Raw genomic sequence first — 18,777 nt, 5'->3', positions numbered from 1 at the left:
GGGGAATTATTTAAATAAAACCAATAAAAAAAAAAAAAAAAAAGAACGAAAACCTAGAACAAGAAGAAATGTTCAATGATCATAGAAACCATACTTTCACAAAAACTCACGAAAAATGGGATTGGAATAGCTTTCAGATCGATCACCGATAAGCTTAGTTACACAAACGCTTCCCAGTTTCAGATAAAGAACCCAATCATAAATAGACAGAGAGAGAGAGGGAGACACGAGCATTGCCTGTTAAACTCGATGATGCATAGACAACAAAAGCTGAGTTTTATATCTACATATATATATATATACAGATGAAAGAGAGAGAGAGAGAGATGAAGGAAAGATGCAGCGGCGGAGACGGGATTATTTGCGAAAACCAGGAGATGGTTTCTTGCTCTTTACGATACTACCCTTCCCACTTAAAACGCTCTCTCTGGGCATTTCTTGTAAATTCACGCGTCTTCGAGAGGGTGATCGAGGATCCACGTCATCTCCGACTCGGATGTGGGTCCTACTTTCAGAGGATGCAGCGACAGGCAGTGGTTGGGTGTGGTCGAATAATATAATGTCCTTTTTAAATGGAATTTGAAGCTGGGGATAAATTTAGATCCTTTCAGAGTTTTGCTCCTCTTTTCATAATTTCGAAGAAATATGGGGGTAGTTTTGTTATACTTGCAAATTTTGTGGAAGGAAGTTAACCCAATAACGAACGGCGACGTTTTCTCTCTTTTGGGGTTCTCACACACAGTGAGGGTAGGCCATGTTTTCGTCTTCGATTAGGTCAATAATCGTATCCGGACTTCACCGTACTCCGACCCTGAAATCGCCGGCGGTAAATCCTCCGACGCTCTTCACCTCCGTGCCTAGATTCTTCCACTCAAGCTCCCCTCGTTTCAGCGACAGTAGAATCACCATGAGCAGCGTTGACAAAACCGGATCGAACTCGGGGAATCGGGCGAGCAGGATTAAGGAGAAGCTGGAGAAGGAGCTGGAGCCGGTGGAGCTAGTGATCGAGGACGTCTCGTACCAGCACGCGGGTCACGCGGGGATGAAAGGTAGAGGAACCGACGAAGAGACGCATTTCAATGTGAAGATCGTATCGAAAGGATTCGAAGGGATGAATCTGGTGAAGAGGCACAGGCTAGTGTACGATCTGCTCAGGGAGGAGCTTGATAGTGGATTGCACGCGCTTTCCATCGTCTCCAAGACTCCCTCCGAGTCCACTCGCTAGATCTGTTTTATGTTTCTCTTATGAGAGAGTTTGTTTTTAAATTAATTCGAGTTCTGGTTTTCTAGTATTCAAAGCGTTCATTCTTTATAGCTTTGATAAAATGATATATAGTCTTGCATTGTTCATGTCCTGGTTATGAGAATAAGAGAGGAGGTGGGTTTCTCTGTGGGTGTCTAAAGAGGTTTATTCAGACGAGGTGAAAGAGATCTCCTCATGAGTGCACTAAAGATTCATCAGAAGCACACGTTGTTAAGACTTCCCTAGCCAAGAACCACTGTTTGAATGTTTCTAACAGCAGAAGAAGCATGAGCACGTATAAAGAACATCCTCAAATTCTGGTAAAACAGAGGAAATGGTTGTGATCTGCATTGTCTGTCTGAAGGAGATACAACCTCTCTCCATTACAGCTACTGCTAGGGACTGGCTTAGTAGTACTTTCTCATTTGGTAAACTCTCTGTTTCTGCAACAAAGGCTCTGCCCTGACCAGAAGGTTTGGTGGTGGGACGCATATATAGACTAAAGCTTATCCGACAAGAGGCGACAGTCACTATTCCCTTTTGCTTTTGTGAAACAGTAACGGCACTAATATTATACTAAAATACAAAAAAACAACAGCTTTCCAAAGTATCATCCATCATTCATCACTCCCAATGGCGACGATCAGAGAGCTCTCCAGACTTATCAGAGATCATGGTGATGAAGAAGTATGGATCACGCACTATTCATCAAAGCATCAGATACTTCTCGTGGGCGAAGGAGATTTCTCATTCTCCTGTAGCTTAGCCACTCGCTTCCGCTCTGCTTCCAACATCTGCGCCTCCTCTCTCGACTCATACGGTACTTTGTGAGACTTTTTTAGGGTTAATTTCCTGTGGCGAGAGTCTAGGGGTTTTCTATAGAGCTAAAAGACTCCCATGTTTCAAATGGAAAATAATGTCTAGGGGTAAACTACTGTTTATGTACCTTATAAGCTCTGTCTCCTATGGTGGTAATTTGAAGCAGATGAAGTGGTTAGAAAGTACAAGAAGGCAAGATCAAACCTTGAGACTTTGAAGAGACTTGGAGCTTCTCTTTTACATGGAGTTGATGCAACCAAACTCCAACTACATCCTCATCTTAACTCCAGAATATTTGACCGAATCATCTTCAACTTCCCCCACGCCGGTTTCCACGGCAAAGAGACTGACTCCTCTCTTATTAAGTAAATGCTTGTATACTGGCTAGTGCTGCAACTTTGGGGACTTTTGATTTTTTATCAGATGTTCTTTTGTGTGTTTTCTTGGTAGGAAGCATAGAGAACTGGTGTTTGGATTTCTCCATGGTGCAAGCCATATGGTCTGGGCTGATGGAGAAGTTCATGTCTCTCACAAGAACAAACCACCTTTCTGTCACTGGAAGCTTGAAGAGCTCGCTAGCAAATGCTCTCTTGCGTTGACACAGTGCGTGGCGTTCGAGAAGAGCGAGTACCCTGGCTATGAGAATAAGAGAGGAGATGGGTCTAGATGTGACATGCCTTTCCTCTTGGGAGAGTGCAGTACCTTCAAGTTCAGAGTCTCTCGCGTGGCTAAAGAGATTTATGCTGAGAAGGTGAAAGGCAGAGAGATGAAGGAACGTGAATCAAAGTGGCAGAGACCAGCACTTACATTTGGTCTCAGCTATCACCAGGACCATAACCTTAGGCAAGTAAATGATCCTTTGGTTCAATCAAGACAAAGAACATCTCCATTGTTTCCTTACCAAGAACATAGATGTTCACAGTTTGAAGATGCTATTGCTAGCTCAATTAGAGCAACTCAAAGTCCAGCAACGTTTAACCATGTCCGGTTTCAAGAAAACTCAAAGCAGCTCAGATACACTGAAAGAAGCTCTCGTGACTTCCCTTTTCAACCTAGTCTCCATCCTCAAGAAGAACGATCCTTCTTTGAATGCTCAAGCCGCTTTGAGGGAGTTCCGCTTGATATTTATGTCAGGAGAAAGCAGAGTACGTTAACACAGACGAGCTTTCCTCATCTGTACACTAGAGAATCACCAGAAAGACGCCGTCAAGAACCATTCTTCCAACGCTACCATTTAAATGGAGTTTCTCATGAAATTTATAACGGGGAAAGAGGAAGATCAATGTTAACAAGTCACAGCTTTCCTCATCCATACACTGGGGAATCACAAGAAGGAAGCTTGAGTAGGCAATGGAACCTCAACATTTAGCCTCCACGGCACTGGTAAATCATTGTTCTTTGTGTATATCATGAAGATCATCAAAGAACTTCTCAGGATAACTTTGATGGAAACAACCTAAGGTGGCTGAAGCTTAGAGTCACTAAAAAAGTCGTTTGTGAAATAGTAGTTGGGCAACTTACTGACAGCTCAAACCACAATGATCTCTCAGTACGGAGAATGATCATTTGGTATATGTATCTAATAAGTTGTGTTGTGAAAATGGTGTTGAGAGTAACTTGTCTTAAAAGAGAAACTTGCAGTGCCTTGTCTTTTAACGGTATACCTCCTGTTATCTCCACACTATGACACTAGGTGCTTGAATTTTCACTTATTTCTTTTACTATGGTAATGGTAGGTAAACTTACAAATAGGTTTATAGTTTATAAACTCAAGCTTAGCCAAGAAGGCAACGGCATAAACTTCACTTTCATTGAATTAATAATTAATTGAACAATTATGAAAGTTTCAAGCAAAATGCAACGAAATTGATAGTGAGAAAATAATAATAATAAACAGAACTTGTAAATTTCAGGGAATCTGCTTATAGAATTACTACGAAACACATACATTTTGATTGACAGAACCTTCCAATAAGATATATGAACTTTTAATAGAATTACTATGAAACACATACATTTTGATTGACAGAACCTTCCAATAAGATATATGAACTTTTAATAGTATTAAATTGAAACACATACATTTTGATTGACAGAACCTTCCAATAAGATATATGAACTTTTAATAGAATTACTATGAAACACATACATTTTGATTGACAGAACCTTCCAATAAGATATATGAACTTTTAATAGAATTACTATGAAACACATACATTTTGATTGACAGAACCTTCCAATAAGATATATGAACTTTTAATAGTATTAAATTTAGAGAAAAAGACAAAAATAGCATTAAATCAAGTTTTTGTTCCCAAACTAGCATTCAAGGTCAAAAGTCACAAAAATAGCACTTAATGTTTTATCAAAAGTCATAGGGTTTAGAGTTAAAGGGTGGGGTTTAGGATTTAGGGTTTAGGGTTTAGGGTTTAGAGTTTAGGGTTTAGGGTTTAGGGTTTAGGGTTTAGAGTTTAGGGTTTAGGGTTTAGGGTTTAGAGTTTAGGGTTTAGGGTTTAGGGTTTAGAGTTTAGGGTTTAGGGTTTAGGGTTTAGAGTTTAGGGTTTAAGGTTTAAATTTTAGGGTTTAGAGTTTAGAGTTTAGGGTTTATGGTTTAGAGTTTAGGGTTTAGGATTTAGAGTTTAGGGTTTAGGGTTTAGAGTTTAGGGTTTAAGGTTTAAATTTTAGGGTTTAGAGTTTAGAGTTTAGGGTTTATGGTTTAGAGTTTAGGGTTTAGGATTTAGAGTTTAGGGGTTAGGGTTTAGAGGTTAGGGGTTAGGGTTTAGAGTTGAGATAAGATTTCAAATTTTGAAAAATAAAAAAATTAAAATTTTCAAAAGATAAAATGCTATTTTGGTCATTTTAGTTTTTGAGTGCTATTTTTGTGATATAAACTTAGAAAGGTGCTATTTTGGAGATTTGCCCTTAAATTTATGTTCTTGGTCGTTAGTCGTTAAATATGTCAATTCTATAAGATTTGTTTTATTATCTAATAAGGAACATTTTTAATGATATATTAGAATTCATATAATAATATTGAATGTTTTGTATGCAAATCAGGAATCTAGATATTTTATCATTCATTGCTTATGGCCATTGTTATCTCATATCTGTATTTAATCACCAGAGGATAAACACTCAATCCCATATCGGTTCTTGCATTTTCACCTATTGCACTTGGTTTCTCTAACCCTTATCGGAATATCCTCTCCGGTGGGTTTTTCCGGCAGTACGATGAGGGTAAGTGTCTTAATTTTTCATTCATATTGCTCCCTTCATTGAAACAACTTTCTTGTAAAACAAGAAACATTTCTATCCATTCCTGGAAAAAAAAATTATTAGTTAAATCTATAATTGTTTTCTAATACCAAATGGTTGTTTATTCAGCAAAGGATAGTTCTGAAGATGGATATGAGCGAGAGTGAGAAATCAATCAAGAAAGCTATGAAAATTGCATCTGGAGCATCTGGTAAACATCTCTATGACTTTTTTTGCAAATAACTTGCACGCCAAGTTAGGTAATTTGAAAAACGTTTCAGCAACTTTGTTTGTTTTCGCGCGTGCAGGTGTGAGATCTGTCTCGATTCAGGGACAGAACGATCAGCTGGTTATAATTGGAGAAGGGATTGATACGGCGGAGCTAACTCGTGAACTTCGGAAGAAAGTTTGTCACACGACCATTGTCACAGTTCAGGCCGCACCACCACCGCCGCAGCCATCGCAGCAGCAGAAGCAGCCACCGCAGCCGCATCTGATGGAATATCACAATGAGATGGCTCCGGCGAGAAGATGCATATGCGAGATACCGAATTTGGGTTACTGTGGATTTTGTAGATCTATGCGTGAAACCCCTTACCAGATGGTACCTTCTCCGTATCCACCTCCGGTGATGTACGGTGGTTACCGTGAAGATTCTGATAATTGCAGAATCAAGTGATGCACGAATTTTGCAACTCTTGAGTGATTTTTGTTTTTTTTTTTTTAAGAAAAAGATTAGAGATTGCCAAATTCGTGATGCTGTAATGTTGCGACAGTGGACTCAGGAAAAGGTTTACTAAACCCCTAAATAAAAGTAAAATGTAATGTTTTTTTTTTTAAAAAGGGTAAAATGTAATGTTTCATGATCGCCTTATATACTCAAACAAACAAAAAATAAGACTGTGTATTCAAACTCGTTAATATTTGGTCTAGTTTCTTTTACGTAAAGTAATACTAGAAAGGGTTGACATTTGAATTTATTTGGGTCTCAAGTTTTGCTTATTGCATGTTCTTTGCTGGAGACATGTCCAACGAAACACTTTTGTTTTTTAAATACTTAAATTCCTTCGTATATTATCGGCCTCAAACGCGGGAAGCGTGATCGTGTCAATTATCAATTGTTTATTTCCTTTTCTGGCAACTCAGTATAAAAGATCGATTCTCAGTCCTAAGGAAACTGCACAAATGAAGAAACTGAATTGGTTACGAATCAAAAGCTAAAATACTCTTAATATTCAAAGGATCGTATATATATTGTATGAGCTGATAATAAATACATATATCAAGACTAGGTCTAGGGATATAAACCGAGAGAACCGATAACCGAACCGGAATCGAATCCAAAACCAACCGATGTTCACAAATAACGGAACAAAAAAAACAAAATCAAACTGAGAACCGAATGAATACGTGAATATCTAAAATATAGTTTATAGACCTAAAATATTAATTATATTTAACTTTACAATATTACTTATAAACCAAATTACCTAAAGAAAATTGAATTACTCGATTATTTTTTATCTGAAATATTTTAAAATGTTCCAAATTAACCAAAATAACCGAATTGTCTAAATAATTTTTATCCAAAATATTTAAATTTATTCGAATAACTTGATATTTAATCCGAAAAACTGGAAAAAAAATCAAAAATGTGATTTTCCTGAATTATCAGAAAACCAGAACCAAATTGGAACTGGAATTTTATCGGACATTAGTCGTTTCCTAACATTGTTATTTGAGCCAAAAACGACTTAACCGAGTCAAACCAGAATTGGACTGAAAATTGAAAGCTTATGCCTAACTGAGACCATCAAAATCCAACAATAATATGAAATATTGGTTTCAGTCTCGTTCAGAAATAGCATCTCATCCTATAGGCCAAATTGTTTTCTGTTTGCAGTTGCATATTACCCGCCTTATTTTTTAAGTCGGGATTAGTTTTCCATTTCACTATAAAAAAAATTGCTAAAAACAGAATTCTTCAACAACAAATAAACGAAATTCGCTTTGAACTTTGATTATTGTTTCGTAGGTTTCGTTTTTTCAAATATAAATCTTCTCTTCATCATTCTTATAATCCTCATTCCAAACCTAATCAATAATCAAAGATGAAGCAATTCTCGAGACTTCTCTTCATTTCCGTTCTCTATTTATCATCTGTCAATGCTGATTCCAGCCTTATTACCAGTCTCTGCAAACACTGTGACGATCCAAAACTCTGTCTCTCGAGCATATATGCCCGTCCCGAGTCAGGGGAGTTTGCAGCCACCACCAACCAGATCGAGATCATAGCTATCTCTGCCGCCTCAGCTAATGCCTCCTCCACTTCCGCCTATATTAAGGAAATGCTTAGCCGAGAGGATCTGGAGCCGGCTACGGAGGCCACATTCGAGGACTGCCAGAAGAATTACCAAGATGCCGTGGAGCAGCTCGACGACTCGATATCCGCCATGCTTACTGATGCACACGCCGACGTCGATGTCTGGCTGAACGCTGCAATCAGCGCCATCAAATCTTGTAGCAATGAGTTGGAGTCAGGCGCCGGAAATGATGCAGAGCTTTCTCAGAGAAACCTAGTTTTTCTTAAACTGTGCAAAAATGCTTTGGTGATTAACAAAATGTTAACATGAGATTAACTCCCAACATTTGAATGTTACCGTACAATATTTTGTTGTTTGTTTGATTTTTTGTCAACTTTTTCTTGTATTGATTTATATGTATCATTGCATTGCATTAAATAAAAACATCAAAAAGAGTTTCTTTTTCATAGTTTCATGATCAAATACAATGTCAATTTTCAACAATGAAATGCATTTTTTTGACAAAAGAATGTACATGTTACAATATTGAGATCCAGCCCAGATGAATACTGTCCACTGGGCCCAAACTGTGACACATATAAATAGGTTCATAATGTTGGTTTATACGGTTATCAAAGTAAAACCAAACTTACTATTCTTGACTTAATCTATACGGTTTCAGTTTGGATTGTATATAACCAGGTCGATCTTATGTATTCATAAGAACATATATTCAGTTTCAGTCCATTTATTTGGTTTGATTAAGATGAAACTGAATCAATCAAGTTTATTTAGAAGATAATTCCCTATCTTCAATATAAAAGAAAATGATCACAGACAATATGATTAGGCGATGTAGAAAAATGTGTAAAAGCAAAACAATGGTGGGTAGTTGAGATCCAGTAACAAATGAAACCAATGGTGGAGATCTACTCGACCCATCATGCAATTTTTCTAGTCAAATTGTTCTCCAAACTCCAACTCCACGTTAACCTCTACCATATTCATAATGTAACGAATGTAGTTAAGTATTTTGATTTATCTATATCAACTCAATATTTCTCTCTTTTATAAAAAAAGGTAAACTAGAATAACCGAGTGACAAGCTTGGAGATATAATAATTAAGACTCATGATTAAAATCTGATATTTTTCAGAAATGTACGATCACGATCAATTTTGACATGATTTTTAGAGGTTGCTTGTAAGATAGGGTTGTTGAATAGATTCTAGATTCAATGTCCCAGAAAATGACAAAACACAGATACCTTTCTTCTCCACTTGGACCAATAATATATAGCAACTTGTTCTAAGCTTTAATTACTTATTTTTCCAAATATTTTGTTTCTTTGCTATTCATCACTCAAAAGGTAATTCACATTGTTATACGTTTATTAAATACCATATGGGTATTAAGAAATAAGCTTCAAATTTAAAGGTTACAATATATACATATATGTGAAGTAATTCAAACAATATGCACATCAAAGATGAGATCATAAGAGAAAACTTGCACTCTTTTAATGGATTTCAAGATTCCACAAAGACCCCACCATTTGTTGCCTTTCCTCTTAACAATGATAGAATCTTGCTTTCTCTTTTTATAAATATCTATGAATAATACTATATTTTATCAATCAACTTGATTATACTAATCATACTCTGGTATTCAAGAATATGCAATTAGAAACATTCTTCTACTTTACTTTTTCAAAACATTTAAACATGATTAGCTAATGGGTAATGGTTTAGATAAGAATCTGAATTTTAGTGAGCCCATATAATCAAGTTTTGTGATGGCCGTGGACAATAATAATATTTATTTGATATATCACTATAATTTTGAATATGTGAGAATGTATGGGAAAATCAAGTTGAAGGATCCGATGAAGTTGTAACTTGCAAAGGAATGGGCAGAAGGAACCAAGTTGGCAGGGAAAACACGCAAATCTATGTGAGGGCTGAAAAGAACACTTCACATTAATCTAATACTACTGTACTATATAATCTTCTTTCTTTGTCACGCAAATTTACTTATACATAATTATATATCAATACACTAATCGTAAAGTAGATTTGCCTACCTTGGAAGCACACAAAAGAATTCTAATTGCTTCCATCACACTCCAATGCTATCCTCACACTGATAACTATGCAATTAGATTCCTAATAAATCAAGATTTTCCTATGAAGACTATAGTAAACACTCACTATCAAGTAATTATTCATTAAAATAATAAAGTGGATGATTATATGTAGACTATGTAGTTAACCACATACAATGACATATAACTAATGACAAATGACAATTCGACAATAACCAAAAATATTATGGTCTAATTCAAACTACGTGTACCAGCAGATCAATCTATAATAATACCAAATGATAATTCGCTAGGGGTATTTATGTAATGTGACAAACCATATCAAACCCAAGAAATGTTGAAGCGTCTATAAACCTAAAGTCTGAAATTAGTTGGAAGAGAAGACTCAAAGACGTCCAATAAAACAGACACACGCCCCATAAGGGTGGGCCAGGGTGAGAAATAAGGCCAAGTGTTAAGAAACATATGGTCATAATGAACCAACACACTTTAGACTTTACTCTTTCCCCCTGTCTCTCTCTCTTATTCAAATGACGTAAAAGCAAAGCACAGACTTTGCTTCCCCCTAAGAATTACCAATCCAAGAAACGCTAATGATTCCTCCCATCCATCCATTAAACAATTCATCTCCCTAAACCCCATATCTCCTTGATTCTAGTGTTGCGTGTACATATACTATTATATGGTAAGAAGAAGGGGAGAAGAAGAAGAGAGCAAACCTGGGAAAGTCAGGGGAGAATCTGCTGGAGGGTTGGTTGGATTGCATCCATGACATCTCTGCAGCTCTGGCTTTCTCTAGGATGACTGATTCAGCTTACAGAGTAGACACCATCTCCAGGCTCGCCCAATGGCGTATCCTCAACCTCTCTTCCTCCACTTACCGCAAGTCCGATCCTTTCAAGATGGGTCTTTGGAACTGGTATCTCTCTCTCTCTCTCCTTCCTTTTTTGTTCACCTGACCAATTAATGATCCGACATGATGATGATGAATGAATGAAAAAAAAAGTGGACACACCTTTTTTAGTAGTTGATGTGTTTGGTAATAAGAATGATTTTGACACTATATGGTGGGTTATTGATTTGAAGGCATTTGTCTGTGGAGAAAAGCAAGATGCTATTAAATGTTAAGTTGTATCCAGAAGTATCCAGCCTTTCCAGAGAAAACCCACCTGTTGCTTCCTTTGTTCTTCGTGTTGTCTCTTCTACTGGTGAGAGGAAAGCTTTTTCTCATCCAGGTAGAGACCAGATCTTGCTTTGTTCCTGTTCCACAACAAAAGATGAATTTTGAAAAACATTGTTTCTTTAATGATTTACTCGAATGATGCAGAAGTAATAGATAAGAGGATCAAGACAAACGAAGATTTCCTCTGGACAATTGAAGTTCCCTTGACTGGAAAAATCATCATCGACGTCGAGTTTCTTGACCTCAAGGTTCTGTCTCAAGATGTAAGTGTTAGAAAATAGACAGAACCTTTTTTTCTTTTATTTACTGATATTTAGTTGATATTGGCAGAGTGGGGAGTTTTACTCAATCTGGGCAGACGGTTCAACGCAGAACCAATCCGAAGTTACAGCGGTAACATCCCTTGGACGTATGTTGACAGAAAGCATTTACACCGACATAACAATCAACGCCTCTGATGGAAGCATCGGAGCGCACCGAGCTGTTCTCGCTGCCCGTTCGCCTGTTTTCCGCAGCATGTTTCTGCATGACCTGAAAGAGAAAGAACTCTCAGCCATAAACATACCTGACATGCCGCTCGAAGCTTGCCGAGCGTTCCTAAGTTATATCTACGGAAACATCCAGAACGAAGACTTTCTAACGCACAGGTTGGCGCTTCTCCAAGCAGCTGATAAATATGATATTGCTGATCTGAAAGACGCGTGCCACAAGAGTCTTGTAGAGGATATAGACACGAAGAATGTGCTCGAGAGGCTGCAGAACGCTTATCTCTATCAGTTGCCTGAACTGAAGGCTAGCTGCATGAGGTATCTTGTGAAGTTTGGGAAGATATTTGAGATCCGTGAGGAGTTCAACGTATTCATGCAGTGCGCAGACAGAGATTTGATATCTGAAGTCTTCCACGAAGTCCTCACTACATGGAAAGGGTTTTAGTGTGTGGTATTGTTATACAAAAACATTCATTTATGGACTGCTCTATTTGTTTTTGGTGCAGAAGAATGGATTTGTTGGGTCTTTTATGTACAGATTACAAAGATTTGTTTTTAAACTCAAAACCCCCCAAACAAGTATTTGTCCTTGCAAAAGGTTAAAAACAGCAACAATGTAAATTCATGATTTGATTGAATGCAAACTTCCAAGTTTGAATCGATGACCTATAACATCAGATTACTTTTTATCAGATAACATTATCTTGAAGTAGGTTCATGATTTTGAGTAGGAATTGGTTAAAGACTTGTTCTAAACTTAGGCCAAGCTAGAGAGCTAATAAGCAAATCCCCCCTCCCCAATATCATAGGAGCAATTCTACAGAAAACAATGCAGAGTCATTTCACACAAGCAAACTAGTACAGTTTCAACAGATATACACACATATATGTTTTTACTCTAGGAGCACAAGAATTCGAGCTTGAACTTTAAATCGTTGACCTATAACAACTACCTGTTATCAGATTTATATGTCTTTCTAGTATAAAATTTAAAATCATGTTTCAGCAATGACAAGTTGGTTCATGAATCTGAGTAGCAAGTGCAGGGGAGGCAAAGAGATAATAGCTTAGTATTGATGAAAGGCTTATATATTATAATAAACATAGAGGCCAAGCTAAAGAAATAATAAGAAAACCCTCCCATGTATGGTGGTAACATTTTCATCATAGGATAGGACTTAGGAGCAAATCGACAGGAATAAATTCTGAGTCATTTCACAGAACCAAACAAGTTCTTTCTACTCTAGTAGCACACTACATATCACAAACTCTCTATGTATATGGCGTTTATATGGAAAAATCAAAATCAAGAAATAGGTGGACTGAATCAATTGCTATATAAGTGATTTCAGATGCCGTTGGCAAAATTAGACATATCAATGACAAGAACAATACGTACTCTTCGTATGAGATGCCAACAATACTTAATACCCAAAAACTCATGAAGACAAGACAAAAAAAAAATTAACAGCAAGATGCGTATGTAGCATCAGTGATTTCCGAGGAGGGAATATCCAAAATAAAATTCAAATGGATGAAGGAAGGCATATTAGGCAATACATGAGAATCAAACCAAGACAAGCAAATATAATGAGTGTTCAAGGATGCAAAGAGAGCAGCGAGGACTTACATTTTTGATAGCGATCACCAGAATCGGCCTTGTTCATCTTCGAATTCAAATCCCGAGGACCTAATGCTGCTCTGCCTCCACCGGAGAGGGAGGGAATCGAATCTCTCCTACTTGTTCCATAAAAGATGCGGCGAAGAATATTTACTTTCGAAATTTCATAAAATCATTCCCTACTAATGGGCCTTTTGGCCCAATAACATAATTCATAATGGACATTCAGTTTAACATGTCCATGTGGCAAGTGTTTATAGCTTCCTAGTAATGATGTCATCAAAACTAATAATTCGTATCAGGAATGAACTTTGTTTATGTATATAGCAGCTTGTAGATAGCTTTTTATAAAAGAAAAACACCCGGTATTTTCATGCTGTCACAAGAGGTAAGAGAATCCGGAATACTATCTCTTCTATACAAGATAGGAATGGAGTTATTGGAAAAGGACAGAGGAAGTAGCAAAGATTGCAGAGGACTACTTCAACAATTTATACACCTCTGTAAATACAGACCCTAGTCTCTATAGGGGAATGTTTCAAGGATTCCAAAAGCGAGTCACAAATGAGATGAATGAAGATCTACTTCGTATGGTAACAGAGGAAGAAGTGAAGAATGCAATCTTGATATGGGCTCTCATCGTACTCCGGGTCCAGATGGCTTTTCGGCTCTATTTTATCAACGTTTTTGGGAGGATACAAAGACAGAGATTGTGCAAGAGGTTATCAGTTTCTTTCAAGGCGAAGGGTTGGATGCACAACATAATCATACCAATCTTTGTTTAATTCCAAAGGTATATCCTCCAACAGGCATGGCTGAGTTTAGACCAATTGCATTATGCAATGTGTCCTATAAAATTATTTCAAAGATTCTTGTCAATCGTTTGAAGAGTCATCTATCAGGCATCATTTCTGAGAATCAGTCTGCCTTTATCCCTGGAAGGATTATAACTGATAATGTAGTTGTAGCTCATGAGATTTCACAGTCTAAAAGCGAGGAAAAGACAAGCTATGTCATATATGGCTGCAAAGACGGACATAACTAAGGCATATGATCGTTTGGAGTGGAGTTTCTGGGAGGAGACAATGAGATATATGGGTTTTGATGAGAGATGGATCAGATTGATAATGTCCTGTATAACTTCGGTTAGCTACTCTGTGTTGATCAATGGATCTCCTGAGAGTTACATTCTTCCACAACGTGGAATTAGGCAAGGAGATCCTCTGTCTCCTTACCTTTTCATCCTGTGTGCAGAAGTTCTTTCTCATATGATGAACCAAGCAATGACAGACAGATCTTTATTGGGTATAAAGATTGCCAATCAAGCTCCTCCTGTGAATCATCTCCTCTTTGCAGATGATTCACTATTTTTCTCATTGGCAAATAGAAAAGCTGCTCTAAAACTAAAGAAGATATTCAAGCTTTACGAGGATGTATCGGGTCAGTCTATCAACCTCTCTAAATCGTCTATTTTATTTGGGAGCAAGGTTAAGGCGCATGTAAAGACTCAAATGAGGAACATTCTAGGAATACATAACGAGGGGGGAATTGGTAAATACTTGGGTCTACCTGAGCAATTTGGTAATAAGAAGAGTGAGATGTTTGCTTATATTATAGAGAAGGTCAAGTCGGTTACACAGAGCTGGAAACAGAGACATTTATCGACAAGGGGGTAAAGAAGTACTTCTGAAGTTTATAGCACTTGCTATGCCGATCTTTTCTATGAATGTGTTTCGTCAACCAAAAGAAGTTTGTGAGGAGATTAAAAGTATACTGGCAAAGTTTTGGTGGGGAAAAGGAGATAGAGGAGGAATGCATTGGTATGCATGGAATAGAGTATGTGTTCCTAAACGAGAAGGGGGTCTTGGATTCAGAGATTTGGAAATATTCAATCAAGCTTTATTAGGCAAACAAGTGTGGAGAATATTGCAGAATCCTTCTTGTCTGATGGTTAGGATCCTCAAGGCAAGGTACTTTCCGGATTGTAGTATTTTGGAAGCAGTTCAAAAGAAGAAAGTTTCCTATGCCTGGAAATCAATTCTATATGGATAGGATTTGGTTTCAAAAGGAATGAGATATATTATTGGAGATGGCTCACACATTAATATGTGGAATGATCCGTGGTTACCAGATCATCTGCCAAGAGCACTGCGCTCACGAGAAAATGGAATGACTACTGGTTTCAAGGTTTCTGATTATTTCAAACCAGGAGGTCATGAATGGGATGAACGAAAATTAAGAGATGAAGTGATACATGAAGATGTGCAATGGATAATGAAACTCAAAATTAGTCCCCAAGGACAACAAGATCTACTGGGGTGGAATTATAATGAAGATGGCTTATATACGGTCAAATCAGGGTATTGGTTGGGTACTCATTTGCCACAACAACATCCAGTTCAACCAACTTATGGAGATGTTGATTTGAAACGAAGACTCTGGAAAACACAAACAACACCGAAGATTAAGCATTTTGTTTGGAGGCTCTTATCAAGGAGTTTGGCCACTGGTGATAATCTTAGACGAAGACATGTTACTCAACAGTCACAGTGTAGACGATGTGGACTTGAGGATGAAACAGATTTACATCTATTTTTCACTTGTCCTTGTGCTCAGTGTGTTTGGCGGGCTTCTGGAATATCAAATATGATCATTAATAGTAGTACATCAACATTGGAGGAGAAACTAGCAGCTTGTCTACAAATTTCTTCATCTTCAAGGTTATCTCATTTCCAAGATCTACCTTTGTGGATTTTATGGCGTCTTTGGAAAAGCCGAAATACATTGATCTTCCAACAGAGAGGTCAGAGTTGGATCTCTACACTACGTTATGCACGGTTGGATGCTCAAGAATGGAGAGATGCAGGGAAGTCAGATGAAGTTTCAAACTCACATACAACTTCACCACAGATTCGAAGAAGACATAGATGGAAGAAACCAAATAGTGGTTGGTTAAAGTGTAATGTTGATGGTTCTTTTATTGATGAGAATTCTACAAGTAAAGCGGGATGGGTTATCCGGGATGATAAAGGTTCGTACAGCGGATCGGTACAAGCTGAAGGTATGGAGGTTAGTTCACCATTGGAGAGTGAATTGCAAGCAATCTTAATGGCAATGCAATTCTGTTGGAGTAAAGGTTATAGGCGAGTTATTTTAGAAGGAGATTGTCAAAAAGCTGTTAATTTACTCAACAATAAGCAACGACACTTTGGCTTATATAATTGGATAAGGGAGATTAAATGGTGGGAACGACGATTTGAAGATATTTCTTATCAGTGGATTGAACGTGAAGCAAACCAAGTTGCAGACAAGTTGGCAAAACATGGAACTTCGGATTATAATATTTTCCAGTTTCATTTCTATGTACCAACTTTTATTTTAAATCTTCTTCACGAAGATTATGTAAACTCAAATCATTTCTAATTAAAGAATGACGTTAAAAAAAAAAAAAAAAAAAAAAAAACAAAGTTCACTTAGCTTTTTTAGGTTTCTTCATTTGCAAGTAATACACCAAATTCTTTTATCACTTGCCTCTTCTAGTAGTCAGCATGTCTCTCCTTCCTCATTCCTGAATCCTTTAGTTTCACCACATCATCTATCTCTAGGAAGCACATACAAAAGTTCCCTGTGTGTTCTACAGATATCTTTCTTACATGATACTCCGCAGGAATTTATGGCCTCACAAAACAAACAGACTGTTGGAAAAGAAAGATAATCTTGATTACGCTTGTCTCGTCTTATATCATGTAAGCCAATGACAAAACACTAATAAAATCTTTAACATATCATCCATATATAAAACCAACAATAAAATATCTTTTATCAACTAAACACACAAAAAGCTTGGTAGAAAGAAAGGAATGGTTAAACTCTCTCAAGTATTCATCAAGGACATGAGAGTTTCACTGTGATCCATCAACATCACTTCAACGGTGGATTTGTCCTTACTAAACCAGTGGTCCGGTACACCTTTGATATCCATCTTTATCATATCGTTGCTTTGCAGATCATAACAGAGAATTTGAAAGGGAGAAACCAAATCCGTTGGTATCAAGAAAACCTTGCCATTTCGACTTGTACCTCTGACAACGAATTCAATGTTTCTGACAAAACCTAGCTGAGAAGGCTTCACAACCAGAGTCTTACTCGACCATTTTTTGTTCGCCGCATCTTCAAATGCCCACAAATCAAGCCTACCCTTATCTCTAAGACTGGTCTGGTCAACGACAGTTACTTTGCCACAATACTCTACAAGACACACATTCTTCATCTTTGCAGGAGGAGGCAGCTCCTCCGCAAGAGGTACTTGGATCATTTTGAAGTCATGGGATCTAATATGGAAACTCACAAGCATACAGTTATCAGCAGCAGTCCAACCAAGGTAATAGATAACCCCATTGATACACACGCCTCCTCTGGCCGCAATATGAGGAATAAAGTCCGGAGGAGGAAGTCGATACGCCTTTCTCCAGGAACCTCCTCCTCCAGGTTTGAGGACAAAGACACGATGATGGGACCTTACCTCTTGCGTGTCGGTCAAACGGACACCAACTGAGCAGACCACTTTGTACTGGTCTGTAATAGGGTCGTGTCCGAAATAGTAGGAGACGGTACCTTTGGTAGTATTGGGATTGAAGGCAGGGGGTAAAGTGACAAGCTGTCTAGTGGCAGGGTTAAAGATACGCGGCTTTTGCCATAGGTCGTAGCACATGAAGCCGCGTAGATTTTGGCAGATGTAGCCGCCTCTCATCCGTGGGATGGTGAGGTCAACTACAAAGGAAGAAGAAGAAGAAGACGGAGTATCATGACTGTTAACGTCTGGAACCAATGATAGCGTGACAGAGCTACTGTGGTCATTGACATCCTGCAAACACATGAAAAGATGTGGGCGTTGTCGGGTTGGGACAGTGAGGAAACGGTCTCTGAAGCATGGTGAGCTGATGAGGGATGACCAAAGCTTTGAGACGCACTTGAATCTCATCAATGATTTAGCAGGCATTCTCGTAAGGACCTCCTCCGTGACCACATAGGAATACGTATCTCCATCTCCATCTCCGGGGGTAGTCTTCTTATTATCTTCCGTTTGATATTTGGTCGACCGTAAGGACGGTTAGGACGGCGAAGACTGTAAGTACCGTGAGCACCGTAAGGACCGCGAAGACCGCAAGGACGGCAAGGACGGCAAGGCCCCATCGAGTAGCCGCCAATAAACCTTGGAGAGAAAGAAGGCGTTTAGGGTTTAAGATTGCCTTGTGGTATACATATATTATCTTTTAAAAACACGTTTGATTCTTTTCTTTTAGGCCTTCTGGCCTAATATGTTAACTTCCCAAAATCCTCTTTCTTATAATTACCGACTAAACAATATAGTTTTCTAATGTAAATATAGACTGTTGCTTGAGATACAAGGCGGAACACCATGATGGTCTAACTGCATGAAAGAAGGCTGAATACTTTATTGACTAAACATTATATATATATAAATTATTTTATGTATTATATGTTCTTACATATTGTGAAATAATAAATATATATTAAATAATTAAAAGTCAGTAACTATTACATATATAATTAAATTGGTGCGAACGTATAAATCAATTTTATTAATCCAAACATTTTTTTAAAAAAAATTGATAGGATATTTAATTAAACTTAAATGATATTAACATACATACATAGTATATTTTTAATATTAATGTCTATTAAATGATGCTTTTTAATCATATATTTTTTTGATCATGTGTATCTTTAATAGCAAAAA

At 37.6% G+C, this 18,777-nt stretch overlaps 7 protein-coding genes and 1 long non-coding RNA gene across 10 annotated transcripts in view; 5 read left to right on the top strand and 3 right to left on the bottom strand.

The window, feature by feature from the left end:
- The window catches only part of LOC106335301 (uridine kinase-like protein 3), a 3,708-nt gene extending 3,180 nt beyond the window's left edge, over positions 1-528 (bottom strand). The window contains exon 1 of one of the 3 annotated variants that reach the window (XM_013773783.1): positions 95-528. The gene's annotated coding sequence lies outside the window, so the exon portion shown is untranslated. The remainder of the gene's footprint in view (positions 1-94) is intronic. The other 2 variants (XM_013773784.1, XM_013773782.1) reach the window with 2 other exon arrangements.
- A 173-nt stretch (positions 529-701) lies between these two features.
- On the top strand, positions 702-1,386 carry LOC106335304 (protein BOLA1, chloroplastic). The gene has a single exon (XM_013773788.1). It carries the CDS (start codon positions 755-757, stop codon positions 1,223-1,225), a length of 471 nt encoding a protein of 156 aa, XP_013629242.1. The 5' UTR covers positions 702-754; the 3' UTR covers positions 1,226-1,386.
- A 148-nt stretch (positions 1,387-1,534) lies between these two features.
- Positions 1,535-3,739, top strand: LOC106335303 (ferredoxin-fold anticodon-binding domain-containing protein 1 homolog). Its single transcript, XM_013773787.1, has 3 exons — positions 1,535-2,063; positions 2,229-2,427; positions 2,513-3,739. Exons 1-3 carry the CDS (start codon positions 1,877-1,879, stop codon positions 3,429-3,431), a joined length of 1,305 nt encoding a protein of 434 aa, XP_013629241.1. The 5' UTR covers positions 1,535-1,876; the 3' UTR covers positions 3,432-3,739.
- A 1,377-nt stretch (positions 3,740-5,116) lies between these two features.
- LOC106331253 lies at positions 5,117-5,996 on the top strand. Its single transcript, XM_013769563.1, has 3 exons — positions 5,117-5,299; positions 5,447-5,528; positions 5,626-5,996. The coding sequence occupies exons 1-3, from the start codon at positions 5,294-5,296 to the stop codon at positions 5,994-5,996; spliced, it is 459 nt and encodes a 152-aa protein (XP_013625017.1). The 5' UTR covers positions 5,117-5,293.
- A 1,345-nt stretch (positions 5,997-7,341) lies between these two features.
- LOC106327937 (pectinesterase inhibitor) lies at positions 7,342-10,025 on the top strand. Its single transcript, XM_013766259.1, has one exon. It carries the CDS (start codon positions 7,429-7,431, stop codon positions 7,948-7,950), a length of 522 nt encoding a protein of 173 aa, XP_013621713.1. The 5' UTR covers positions 7,342-7,428; the 3' UTR covers positions 7,951-10,025.
- A 189-nt stretch (positions 10,026-10,214) lies between these two features.
- On the top strand, positions 10,215-11,977 carry LOC106327936 (BTB/POZ domain-containing protein At1g55760). The gene is made up of 4 exons (XM_013766258.1): positions 10,215-10,643; positions 10,811-10,959; positions 11,052-11,170; positions 11,238-11,977. The coding sequence occupies exons 1-4, from the start codon at positions 10,525-10,527 to the stop codon at positions 11,838-11,840; spliced, it is 990 nt and encodes a 329-aa protein (XP_013621712.1). The 5' UTR covers positions 10,215-10,524; the 3' UTR covers positions 11,841-11,977.
- Positions 10,582-10,986, bottom strand: LOC106327938. The gene is made up of 3 exons (XR_001267530.1): positions 10,894-10,986; positions 10,740-10,818; positions 10,582-10,666 (listed from the first exon to the last, which is right to left on the bottom strand). It is a non-coding gene; the product is annotated as an uncharacterized LOC106327938 (long non-coding RNA).
- A 4,913-nt stretch (positions 11,978-16,890) lies between the features above and the next one.
- LOC106331252 (F-box/LRR-repeat protein At2g40920-like) lies at positions 16,891-18,015 on the bottom strand. Its single transcript, XM_013769561.1, has one exon. The coding sequence runs from the start codon at positions 18,013-18,015 to the stop codon at positions 16,891-16,893; it is 1,125 nt and encodes a 374-aa protein (XP_013625015.1).
- Between the last annotated feature and the right edge of the window lie 762 nt (positions 18,016-18,777).

Source organism: Brassica oleracea, chromosome C3, assembly GCF_000695525.1.
Source record: "Brassica oleracea var. oleracea cultivar TO1000 chromosome C3, BOL, whole genome shotgun sequence".
Taxonomy (NCBI): Eukaryota; Viridiplantae; Streptophyta; class Magnoliopsida; order Brassicales; family Brassicaceae; genus Brassica; species Brassica oleracea.
Note: the sequence above shows the minus strand (reverse complement) of the source record. Positions and strands in the feature narration are given on the sequence as shown.